Source organism: Lissotriton vulgaris, chromosome 2_1 (genome assembly GCF_964263255.1).
Source record: "Lissotriton vulgaris chromosome 2_1, aLisVul1.2, whole genome shotgun sequence".
NCBI classification, from domain to species: Eukaryota; Metazoa; Chordata; class Amphibia; order Caudata; family Salamandridae; genus Lissotriton; species Lissotriton vulgaris.
In genome coordinates, this window is record NC_141687.1 from 1,240,458,265 (window position 1) to 1,240,471,406 (window position 13,142).

A 13,142-nucleotide genomic window follows, 5' to 3' on the forward strand; every position below is an offset into this window, starting at 1 on the left:
GTTAACTCTTTGTAGTATGCAGTAGGGTTCTTCCTAGAATCTGGCAACTGGGCCTTTAAGGCTAATACCTCACTTCTCTTCCACGGTGTATACACCCATTGCTCCTGAAAATGTGGATCTACCCTATTCCTGGTGACAGCTTTCGTGACTGGGTCTACCATCTCGGGGATCTCGGGATGAAAGATAGGGTGTACTTCACACATTGGATGTATACCTGGAAAATGGGGTGTACCTGCAGATGGCAACTCATTTCTATACTGTAATAAAGCGTGTAGACTGCGCATCACCTCCTTCACTCCAGTATTCGTTCTGTAGGCTCCGCTCTGTATATCTCGCAAAGTCGCAGGAGCCACACCTCCATAACCCTGCTCCCATAGCGGTATCAATACATTCGACATGTGCCATAAAGCATGCTGCTGCATCAGGGGCTCAAAATCTTTCATTGTGGACCAAATGTCTTCAAACGAATAAATGTTATTCCTGGCCCACTGACATGCCTGGTTGGCCACTATACTTTTCTCATCTAAACCAACTGTAGAACGCGTAAGCAACTTCCGTACCTGTGATATTAGTCCGCTACCTGCGCCTCGACTCGGCGTTGACATCTCCTGACTAGGGGTGGTGCTAGCTGAAACAGTGGGGAGTGCTAAAGAGAATTGGGAGGGTGCAGGTGACGTGGTCTGGAGCAAAGAAACGAGGGGCGTTGAGAGCGGGGAAGCAGAAATCGCTGCGCCATGTTGGAGCGGGGCGCTTGCCGATGGACCCGGAATCTGACTAGTAGAGGCTGGGGCTGGCAGAGAGGGGTACAATAACTCGGGAGCATAAGGAGGAGGGGGTCGAGTACTCAAAATATCTTCCATTTCATCCTGTTCGTCCTCTCGTACTACATAACTTTTATTTTCTTTCAACCTGCAAAGCCTATCTGCGCGCTCTAAACGCTGCTCGTTCTCATTCTTAGTATGTTCTCTCGCTTTCTGCGCCATAGTCTGCGCGGACTTTTTAAAAGCCTCTTTCTCTTCTCTCAACTTACGCTTCCTAGCTTCCTTTTGCCACACCCTTAAGGAATCAAACATGCTTTGACGGCTGCGCCTGGCAAACAATTTGTCCTGTAAATAGTCCAATTTAGCTTCTTCAAAAGAACCCGTCAAGGGCCACTGCAAACCCACATTATCAGCGGTATACCGGTGCCATAAAGTGCCAAACAAAATCGGGGGCAATCCATGCTTGATATACATATCAAAGCTCGGAGTGCCCTCAGGGGGTGCAGGTTGGCTCTCAGCCAGCCTAGTATCTGAGGGGCGGCAACAGCATCCAAAACATCGTAACTTACTGAAACACGGCATCTCTACCTTGGTGTGAAAGAAACACTTCTCCACAAACTTCGTTACCTTGAATCACTAGCTCGGGCTCGTTCATGCATACATATAATTATTCGTTAATAAATCGCACACACACACACATATAAAAATTCCTCCAAACACGTGTTACCAAATAGGACAAGGCCCGTCGACCAAGTCCTGGGGAACCTGGACCCTACCGCAGACCGAACAGTACACTAACTGTTCTGAGGATGGAGAACGCATCCGCTCCCCGTGCGGCACTACAGATCACTGCGCACTTTACCACAGGAAACCCAGGACCCACTTCCACTGAACCACCACACTAGGAGTTCAGGGTGAGTTCCGGAGTCCACCTGCAATGAGCCTCGCCTTCACCGCAGTACCACCCGGTCGGATCACTACAAAAAATATATCCAGATATTCTCCCAACCTCGTCAAGTCTGTCAGAGCGCCTGCTCGCACTCTGAGTTCCCCGGAGCACACTAGCCCCAGAAGCACACCGGCTCCTCAAACCACCGGAGACACCCTAGTCTCCCAGAACACTCCAGTTCCTTAAACAATCACAGGTGGACCACTCACCTTCCGTAGGCGGCACCGACCTCTACCGTTCTCCACCTCCGGCTGCCAGGACCAACACGGTCAGCTTCGAGTTCCGCCTTCTGGACCCCGGCGTAAGATCCGAACCGGGACCTCTCGATCAGCAGGGTGGGGCAGCGCTGCGAGAACCAAGCTCGGCATCAGATGGGTACCCGGGCCCACTGTGCCGACCAGCAGGTCCCCGGTCTTCTGCTACCCACCTACGGGTGAGAAAGATCTTTATCGCGGGGTACCTATTCGGGTGCCATCTGATAAGCGTGGCTCAAATCCACCCGAGTGACTTACCGCACTCACCTATAGGTATTCTGTAGAAAGTCAGCCGGACAGTGGAGAAGAATAAACAACAGTCTTTATTAGGCCAAATACACTCATATGAGAGGGCCCTGTCCGACCTCACTCCTAGGAGTGCGAACGAGAGGACTGACTCTCTGCATCACAGCAGTACATTATAATGCAACACAGTACATTGGGGTACGCCCCTTCTGGAAAATTACTGAAACCCAGGCAGAGGAACAATGTCCTCATACAGTAGGCATCTGCACCTGCAAGAGATACATCACTATCTTTACTCAAGGTCGTGGAGCTAGGCTTCAGCGTCTCTGGGGCATGAGAACATTACTGATAAAGAGACTTGTTAGTTTCGGCCACAGTAAGCTGAGAAACGAAAACTGCTGTCTTAGTGAAATTCTCTATTCCTACGGGAGGGGTAGATGAGCGAGTGCGACTCGCAAGCACAGAGAGTTACACAAAATGGAGGCACACAGGCTAAGCTAAAGAACTAACATCGTCACACTTATAATTGAGTAATCATGTAACAAGCGAGAGTAATGCAAACACATGTATATATACGCACTTCATCAGTTAGTCACATGATGCTAACTCGCATATGAAATAGGGGTGGGTGGAGCATCGAAAAGTGAATTCTATCAAGGTGTTCTTGCATTCTTACTTTCACCTTGTGTGTAGTGAGGCCAATGTAATGGAGTTGACACGGGCATGTGAGTCTATATACAACGTTGGTTGTACTGCAGTTACTGAGTCTGTTTAGGTACCAGATTTTTCCATTAGTCACTGTTACGTGTTTCATGGGTTCTGTTAATTCGCACTCTGAACATCCACCACATGGATAGTGCCCAGTAGGTAGTCCTGTTTCTCTGGTGTTGGTGATGGGACGGGTGTGTACCAGTTTATCACGTAGATTGAAGGAACACTTGAAAGCGAACCTTGGCGGTGGCATTTTCATACTTGCGGTTTTCAAAATATGCCAATGTTTCTTAATTATCCCCCAAATTTTGGTTGATAATGGGTCATAGGTAGTGATCACAGGTATACATTGCCTGTTGTCACGCTCTTTCCTTCAAAGGAGGGTTGATCTTGGGGTGTTAAATGCTCTTTTCCTGACCTGTCTAATCACCCTGGAAGGGTACGCCCTCTGTTCTAATCTGGACGCTAATGCTTCGGGTTGTTCCACAAATCATTCCACCTGTGAACAATTCCTGCGGTAACGCAGGAATTGACCTACCGGCCAGTTGTCCCGAAGGGCACAGGGATGAAATGATTTGTAGTGAAGCAAGGAGTTTTTGCCCATAGGTTTCTGATGGACATTCGTCATGATCTTTTTGTTTTTTATATAGATGTCCAGGTCCAGGTAGACCGCTGTGTTCTTGCTGTAGGTCCATGTAAATTTAAGACATGGATCCAGATTGTTCAGCCAGTTAAGGAACTTCATGAGGTCATCCTCAGAGCCTCTCCAGATGCATAGAATATCATCTATAAACCTCTTCCAGAGGCCAATATTGGCATGGAAGGGGTTCATAGCGTCATGGACAAAGTTGGTCTCAAACTGTCCCACATAGATGCAGGCAAGACTGGGGCCAAAAGTTGCCCCCATCGAAGTGCCCAACACCTGTAAGCACAGTTGGTCCTTGCATTATAAGAAATTTTGAGTAAGTGCTAACTCTGTGCACTTCAGGACAAATGTTTGGGGGACAGCATAGAACCATTCACACTCCCCCAGGGCCCGCTCTGCTGCCACCAATGTGGCTTCCTGGGGGATGCTGGTGTTCAATGATTCGACGTCGATCATGACCAGGAATTGCTGATTCGGGTCAAAGTCCAAAGTATCCAAGATGTTCAAGATATCAGTGTTGTCTTGAATATAGGAGATTTGTGAAACAACACATTCCCTCAAAAAGAAATCAGAAATTTGTAACAACGGCTCAAGTAATGATTGAATACCCGAAACTATCGGGTGCCCCGTTGGGGGCCGTTGTACCTTATGGATTTTAGGCACCACATAGAAAGCTGGTACCCATGGCTTGTTTTTTTTAAGGAAATCAGCTTCTTTACTTGTGAGCCACTTCTTCACTTTGGCTTCAGCCACCATCTTCATGATAAGATCTTGTAACTCAGGAGTTGGGTCACGTGCTAGAGGGTGGTAATTCTGGCGGACCCCCAAAAACTTTGTTATTTCGACTTCATAGTCCCTGATGTTCATAACCACCACCGCTCCCCCCTTATCGGCGGGTTTGATGGTTATGGACCCATTATTTTGGAGACTTTTTATTGCTTCCCAGTCTGTTTTGTTCATGTTGGTGTGTGCATGGACAGTTTGTGTTTGTTCCAATTGCTGGATATCTGCCAGGACTTTTTGCACGAACACTAGTACTCTGGTCCCACCATATTGTTGGTGGGGCAGAACTGAGAGGGGCGGTGGAAATTAGTGGAAAAAATAGATGGGGTACTGACTCTTTTCCTTCAAAGAACTTTCTAAGTTTGATCTTACGCATAAGTCCATTCAGTTCGTTCCAACATTTAAAGCTGTCATGTCTGGGCATGGTGACAAACCCCAAACCTCCGTTTAACACCTCAAGTTCATCCACTGTTAACTGGTGATCTGATAGATTGACCACTATGTTGTTGGAAGTCATATCGGGGTTCTGCCTCGGCTGCGTGTGATTCTGGGGGAGAAGGCCTGCCATGTTGGACTCACGTTGAGGTGGGCCATGCCCCTGCCCCTGCCCCTTCCTCTGCCTCTACTCACACCCCCTCCTCTCTGTTCTACTGGTCGCTGATCTAAAAAAGAGCAGAACAGAGCTCCCAAGTCCTCGTTTGTTCTTTCTTGTGGGTTAAATCTCACCCTATTCTAATTAGAGGTGGACGGTTGGTCGTTGTACTCATCCTCCTCACTGCTTGTGTTTTCAAACACCCTGTTGTCGGGGGCCCTTCTACCTTGTCAACGGGCTCCTTGTTGTCCTTGGACCTGTGGTATCTGTGCATTGGCTGACTGATAGTACTTGTCTTCAGTGTAGGGGAAAGCCCACTCGTGGCTGTATCTAAGTTGCATTTTAATCGTTTTATTTTTTTGATTGACCATATATGTCTTGTATTCGCTCAATTCACTTTGTATCCTTGCTAGCTGTTCTTTTGTGTCACTAATGGTGGTATCAGCCTGGCTTGCTTCCTCAATTTCTAATATGTCTTTGAGAAATTCCTCACTCAGCCTTTTGGCAGTGTTAATTATGAGGATTAACCAATCCCTGGTACACTTATTCGCCACGTAGCTCTAATCCAGCCGGAACTTTTTATCTTCTAAGAAGATTTTAGGTTCAATGCGTACAAAAAGGCTGGCTGGTGCTGCCCCTGCTCGTAAGTACTCAGTCATAAGGGCGCCATGCAATGCAATTCTAATTTGGAGTTTCCTGATGTTAGAACGTTTTTCCCATTATTCCCTTGCAGCTGTTGCCCCTGCTAGGGGAGCATCTGCTAATAATAATCGGCCTGTTGCGGCGATGTGATCATCAGTAAATGCCAAACAATACTTGTCCATACTATGCAGAACAGGTTGTGCTGCCAATACGAATGGTGCCAATGTGTATCTTACTAGTTGGAAATATCCGATTATTTATTTTAAAATATGACTCTCACGGCTAAGTTGCCGTTCTCAACACTAAATTCACCAAGGAGTCTAGGGGATTCTAAATCGGCCAGGTCAGCCCCCCACTCACTGAATCAAAAGACAATAGTGACTGACCTAGAAGCTAGAACAGATACATATGGACCTCATAGTCTTACCAGCCCGGACTGCTTTAAGAATGTAATAGCCCCTTCCCTAGAACTCTGTGAGAACCTAGCTATGTTCTTTCGGGAAAAGATACAGCTGATTATTGATGATCTTGAGGGTAGCCAGCAAGCAGCTGGGGATTTAGTCTAGGTAAGACTATTCAAAATATTAAAAAAGCTTCTAGAGCTATTAGAGGCGTTGCAAATTAAGGAGGAGAAATAGTCGGCTTTAGACCTTCTAATTTAGTTCTTATACTCCACAATTTTTATTTTCCACAGCATCCTGTCTGTCTCCTTATAACCTCGCCTCCATCTCCTCTCGGCCTGTTTACACATCAATTTAAGATCTGTTAATGAGGTATAATCCCTGCCCTTACACATGTGGTTTTTCAAAGGGGCACAGGCGTCCAGTGTCGAAGTAATCTTTAGACATAGTGAGGCATAATTCTCCGCAACTTGCATGTCAGAAGAGAAACAATCCCCAACCAAGAACACAGGGCCCGAGCCCCTCGAGCGTGTCAGAGCCTTCCAGTCTCTGCTGGTTTATTCCGTCAAAGGGCGTGAGACCTGAGTCATTGGGTTCTGAACCTCAACAAAATTTTTTATCAGGGATTGATCTGTCCAATCCATCGGTAAAATTTCGCCAATATGCATGCGGTGGGGTTTGGAGAAGATAAGATCAAGGAGGTGCCCAGCCTTTTGAGTGGCCTTAGGGACTTGTTGGAGGAGGTCCAGACCATCGCATGAGTGCAGTAAATTGTGGAGGCCAGAGTCAAGAGAGCCGTTTAACTACAGATTAAAATACATGTGCCTTTCCCCGTAGGCTAACAACAGTAGCAGCGGGTATAACCACTACAGTGACAAAGAAAAAGGAGGTCACCGGTATGCTCAAAGAGGGCATCCAAACGGTAATTATGCGGGACAGGGGCGTGGGGCCAAAGGTTAAGAGAAGAAATCTGTCCCTAATGGGTTGTGCTTCCGTGACGATAACTGTGTGTCCCCAGGAAAACATTCACATGTGAAAGGAAAGCAGAGTGGTGGTACTGACCCATGCCCTGAAGAAATTGCCTTAAAATATTCAGGCAATGAAATATGTTGGCCCTCTATGAAGATAAGAGGCAACAGAATGTCTTTTTAATGTGAGCAAACCCACAGCATAGAATAAAGGTGAACAGCTAGTGTTGGTTGTAGCTTGTTTTTAGTAATAATAAAGTGGTCCTTAAAAGTTGGGGTCCACCTTATGGGGTCAGGTTTTTTTAGCACCTAGAACAACACTTTAGTGGTTATAACCAGTAACTACACGACTGGTTCACTGCATATTCACCACACTTGCACATCACTATTATTATTATACATTTTTTTGTTTTCTTTAAGGTACGGGGTGCTGATGATGAGAACCTGAGCCCACTGGTGAGAACTAACCAGTGGACTCCCATGGTGTTACTTCCGTGAGGCACCCCTTACCTATGCACACATTTTTTTTAATTTTTGCACTTTATTGGCACCAATTTGTGTATTGTGGGATTTATTTATCACATTAAACACTGGGTTGCGCTGAAAGGGAACATTTTTACAAATAGACGGGGACCTATAGTGGAAGACAGTGTATGAATAACTGCCCATGCAGCACACAAAGTCGTGGCAGCCATAGACAGACATTAGGTCCATATGTATCTATTCTAGCTTCTAGGTCAGGTCACTATCGTGTTTTGGCCCAAAGAACATCACTTTGGTTAACGATGAAAACAAAGACAGTGCACGGCATTGGGAGGTGATGCTTCGCTGGCGCCAGGCGGCGTCTATTCCTTACAACCGCAGGGGAGGTGAGGCGTCAGTTCTTTACTGCGATGCACGAAAGGTGAGGTGTTGGTTCCTTACTTTTGCCAGGGAGGTGATGTTGTGATGGTGTTGAGGCGTCTGTTCCTTACGACGATGCAGGGTCAAACGTTTCGGAAGGTCACTCATGTCAAGTATCGGCCCTGCGAAGATGAAGCACCTGCCTCGGAGAGGTCGGGCTAAAGTGCAAGTCGGGGTTGTGCGTCATGAGCATCAAGAGCAGTCCCCTAGGCTCTGGTGCAGGCAGCGGCCTCAGTGAGAGTAGAGTCTCTTCAGTGCGGTATCTGCAAGTGTTGGGGCTGCGGTGTAAGTCGAGGTGGTGCGTTGCGCACATCATGAGGGGTGTCCATGATTTCATTGCAGGTATCACTCGCCTGCATTGGTGTTGCTCTTTCCCTCTGTCGCTGCTGAAACAGCAGTTCTAGCTCCAGAAGGACAGAGAAAATTAAGTATTTGTGACTCTGAGACTTCATAACACGAGGCAAGCAGGATACACAGCAAACAGCAAAGTCTTGGTCCTCTCCTGGGCAGAAACAACCACTTCAGGCCAACCCCACACAGCACACAGCAGAGGGGCAGTACTTCTCCTTCAGTTTTCCCAGCTTTTCTCCTTGGCAGAGATTCCTCTTTGGTCCAGAAGTGATCTAAAGTCCTGGGGTCTATGCCCCAACATGTATACTCAATTTCTGTTTGAACTCTTGTGGCAGAGAGGCTCTGTGCTCAGTACAAACCAGTTCTGTCCTCTCTGGTCCAGCTTCCTGGCAGGAGGTAGAGACTCCATTGTCCAAGGCAGACCAGGTCTATTTAGGTACAGGGAAGTCTCCTCCCACCTCTCTAGATGCAACCCATGTCTATTCAGCCCAACCCTGGCTCAACCATGAAAGGCAGGACACACCTCAATCCCCCAGTGGCTGTCTGAAGAGAATGCACATCCCCAGCCACTCCAAACCCAGACATTCAATCCACAAAGTAGCAGAGGCACGCAGGATGGCTAAGCAAGATAATACCCAATTTCTAAAAGTGGTATTTTCCAACACACAACATAAAAATTATCTTTATCTAAAAGATTTATTTTTTATACTGAGTTCAAGCATACTAAACTTCAACTTTCTACCTTGTCCCAATGGGAAATTATACTTATAAGAAGTTATAAATAAACTCACATTCTATCCTATGGGACATATAGCCTTTCCATAGTGAAATACACTGTATTTCACTATCAGGACATGTCACGCACACAAGTACATATCCTACCTTTCACATACACTAAACCCTGCCCACAGGGTTACCCTGGGCATACCTTAGGGATGATTCACATGTAAAAAAAGGGAATGTTAGGGCATGGCATGTGGGTGGACTTGCCTTGGCAGTAGAAACTGAACACAGACACTGCAGTGGCAGGTCTGAGTTCCTTTTAAAAGGCTGCTTGCGTGGTTGGCACAATCAGTGCTGCAGGCCGACTAGCAGCATTTGACTTACAGGCCCTGGGCACACACAGTGCACCGTACTAGGGACTTAGTAGTTAATCAAATAAGCCAATCATGGAAACACCAATCCATAAACACAGTTTACAGTGAGAGCATATGCACATTAGCACTGCTCAGCAATGATAAAGTGCCCAGAGTCATAAAACCCACAAAAACAGATCAAAAATAGGCGGCCAAAAAGTCTGGGGACAAATCAGCTGAAAAAGCCAGGTTTAACAGTCAAGAATTCTGTAGGCATGTAACAGCTTTTTCTTTTTACTGCCGATTGTCAAGCTAATTAAAGGTTAAACAGGTGGTCAATTTTGTGGGCGTGGTAGAAGGATTTCTAATAATTCTTTTATTAAACAAGATTTTTCAATTTTTGGAAGTAAGATAATCAGTCTATCCTTTGGCTGCAAGGATTTTTGGGGCCATTTTGAAATTGCCTGCCAGTTTTCCACCTGCCTTCTACCATAATGAGTGTGAAACGGGCCTTACTAAAAGAAGTCTGACACATCAGCAATCATTTTCCTCCTCACGGTGGGATGCAGCCTTGGGGTGCAGCCTTGGGGTAGAAATCCACTGTAAATGTTTACAATGAGATTGGTAGGTGTTGGAGTTTCCATGAATTGTGGGCATTGGGGAATGTGGCTGTTTTGTTGCAAAAGTTCTCCACTCTTTGCTTGGTGGTTTCAGGTACAAACAACACAAAACCTGGTGGCAGACCAGTAACCCAAGGGCGTAGGCTTTGACAGCTTGACATCTGTACCCAGTGGCAGGTGCAGTCATGTGTTATGCTATTTAGGGAATGGTGGTATGCATTTTAATATGCTTTCCTTTCACTGGGACGGTAACTTTGTGTTAGTTTGCTAGAAAATTTGTGTTTTTGTGTACAGTGAGCCAATTATGTGAATTAACATCACGGGCCAGCATCTGTGGTGTCTCTGTAATATGTTAACGTTGGTTGAATAGTTTTTTCTGTGAGGAAGTCAAAATGAGAGGGTGAGTGTCGGAGAGAACTACACAGGATGTCAGGATGGGATGTTCTGCCAGACGACTTCGCAGTACACCTTCCGTCAACAACAAAGACTAGGGTAGCTCTGGCCTTAAATCTTTGACGATTTGGTCATATCAATGCCTTATGAGGGCATTAATTTCATGACCGTCTGCGGTTGTGGTACCATTATAGCTATAGAGCTCGACTTAGCGGGGTCGAGCTGTATTGCTCGACCCTGCTTAAAGGCCCACTCCAGTGTTAAAGGCCCGAGCCGAAGGCTACAGAGTGAGCTAAGGCTATTAGAAGGTTCCGCCCCTAGAGGGAAAAATTTTCTGATTCGTAAACACAAACATCTCACCTAGCCCGAGCTGACTCCGTAAGGCCTCTGTTAAACATTGGACTGTTGATACTCTATCAGTTATTAGAAGCCCAGAGCACTCCATTGTTTCAATGGAGCTTCCAACGTTCCAGTGTTCTAACATTTCATAATGAACATATTGTCTCACACAAATATCATGTCCTAAATATCTGGAACTAAGAAATATCGTTTCATTGGGGTTAACAATAAAAAATCTGCACCCAATCTGACAATAGTTTTCTAAGTGATATTTAGTGCTCAATATTTATGTCAGGTGTTTTTTTCAATGACGTTATTTTGACATAAGAGCCTTCTGGGTGGTGCTAACGGTGTGTGGTTGACAGAGAGGTTTCAAAAAGGTGATTGATGAGACTTGTCTAGGTCCATCTTGGTGGTGGAAAGAGCGAGATAGACAAGACTGTGCTACCTGAGCAAGGTGTTGCTCGAAGGTTGATATACTATGAAGATGTTCAAGCTACTCTGGAAGGATGGTTACAATAGTTATGACTCGAAGGATCAAAAGTCATCACATGTTTATGCACAAATATGGATTATTGTGGCATATCACCCTGCTAGCTGCATTTGGGGTGTAAATCTTAGCCAGTTAATAGGGCATCCAGTAGAACCGGTGCAGAGATAGAATACATTGGTAAAGAAGAGGAAAAGGATCAACAGGCGCCGGAATAAAAAAAAGATAAAAACACATGACAACGGAATGATAGAGAGTCGTGAATATGAACTACCTAACAGACTTAGATTGGAATGGATCGGGGCACTGGTGAGCATGAGTATGGACTGGGCGGCAGACAAACATTAACAGCAACAATGCAAGCAATGAAGCTCGGCATGAAGGGGTGAAACTTACATGAAAGAGTTGACATAGACTGACATCGTTTGGAAAGCAGACAGAGAGAGACACTGATGTGTTGTAGACGGAGAAACATGGGTTGGTGTGGGAGAAACACAGGGCCAAGATGGAATATAATGCTTTGACTGCTATGAGCGGGATGGATAACCTCCTGGGGTTTACGGTGGTGTAGAAGAAAGGCAAGACTTGGCACAAAATGAAGAATATGAGATGGTATACAGCACATATTTTTTAACATGCACACCTTGATGAATTGAAGGAGTGTGAGAAGCACGTAGTTCTTAGGAGATAAATTAGTGCAGGGGCATATTAGGAGTGGCAGGCACAGGCATGAAATATATAGGCAAGAGACTGAAATGAACAGAAAAGAAGTATGAACGGCAAAAAATAAATAGCTGATAAATCACAAAATGAAGATGGAGGAGAGAAAAAAGGATACAGGAAAAAGATCAACATAGTGTTCAGGAAAGTGGAGGACAGGATCGTGTATATCACAGAATAGTGTAAAATCACTTCTACACAACAAGAGGTATAGCAGTAAAACACGGAATTATAGAAAATGAAATGAGAGAGGGTAAGAAAACCAAAATAGTGACTGACAGCGACTTCATCTTTAGAATGGTTGAGCAGGAACCAGAGACAAAGATACATTAAATGTAGACAGCACAGCTGAACATAAAGGAACAGCTGATGTTTACAACTTAAGGTGCAGCTGTTTCATTACAGAACACTGGGCCATATTACCAAGGTGAAGTATCGCCGCTTTTTCGGCGAATTGTGCCGAGAAAGCGGCGACACATCTAGCGCCCTATTTACAAGGGCATGCTAACGCCTGCCTCAAGCCCACTTTGCATGTCAGCGAGAAATATCGCTAATGACATGTAAAGTGGGCGTTCCCACGTCCAACCACATGTAAAATGTGGCTGGAGGTGGTAACACCCTATTACCAAGGCAGGCGTTGGGAGAAGGAGACCTGCGATAAACTCGTTTATCGCAGGTCTCCCAACGCCTGCTCTGATCAGGTTTTAGGCATTGATAACATGGGAGTGTGGATCATAAAGCTAAATCCACCCCCCCATATTATCAAGGCACACATTAGCGCATGACAACAACACTTGTTTTCACGCGCTAATGTCCCCTATCGCCGGCTATCGCCGGATTTAATATCGCCTACGTGTTGCGCGTTGATAATGACGCGCTAACACAGCAATAAAATCCGGCGATAGGGAAATGTGCGATGTGCGTTTTTTAACGCACATCTTGGTAATATGGCCCACTGTTTCTCTCCGCTAAGTGTAGTGCTAATTCTCTGTTTTCGTTTTTTCTAGTGGATCTCTGTTCTCCAGTGTGCGTGGAGGTGCCCTCAGAGACGGAAGCGGTGCAGGGCAACTCCATGAAGCTTCTCTGCATCTCATGCATGAAGAGGGAGGAGGTCACTGCCGACACGTTTGTGGAGTGGTACTACAGACCAGAGGGAGGTGACAATTACCTTGTAAGTACTTCACTGCCTGCGCCAACCCACCTTGCTCTTTACTGGGGTAACTTCTCCAGAGCAAATGTCTTGTAAGCTCGAGATTGATGGAAGCGTAGACAAATTGGAAAGTTCCTATTGGGTGGT

The 13,142-nt window shown here is 45.8% G+C and overlaps 1 protein-coding gene across 2 annotated transcripts in view; it reads left to right on the forward strand.

Moving 5' to 3' along the window:
- Positions 1 to 13,142, forward strand: part of SCN3B (sodium voltage-gated channel beta subunit 3) — a 166,229-nt gene that overhangs the window by 38,411 nt on the left and 114,676 nt on the right. For both annotated transcript variants that reach the window (XM_086956957.1, XM_086956956.1), the window contains exon 3: positions 12,853 to 13,016. In XM_086956957.1, coding sequence (XP_086813083.1) covers positions 12,853 to 13,016 — 164 coding nt within the window. The remainder of the gene's footprint in view (positions 1 to 12,852; positions 13,017 to 13,142) is intronic.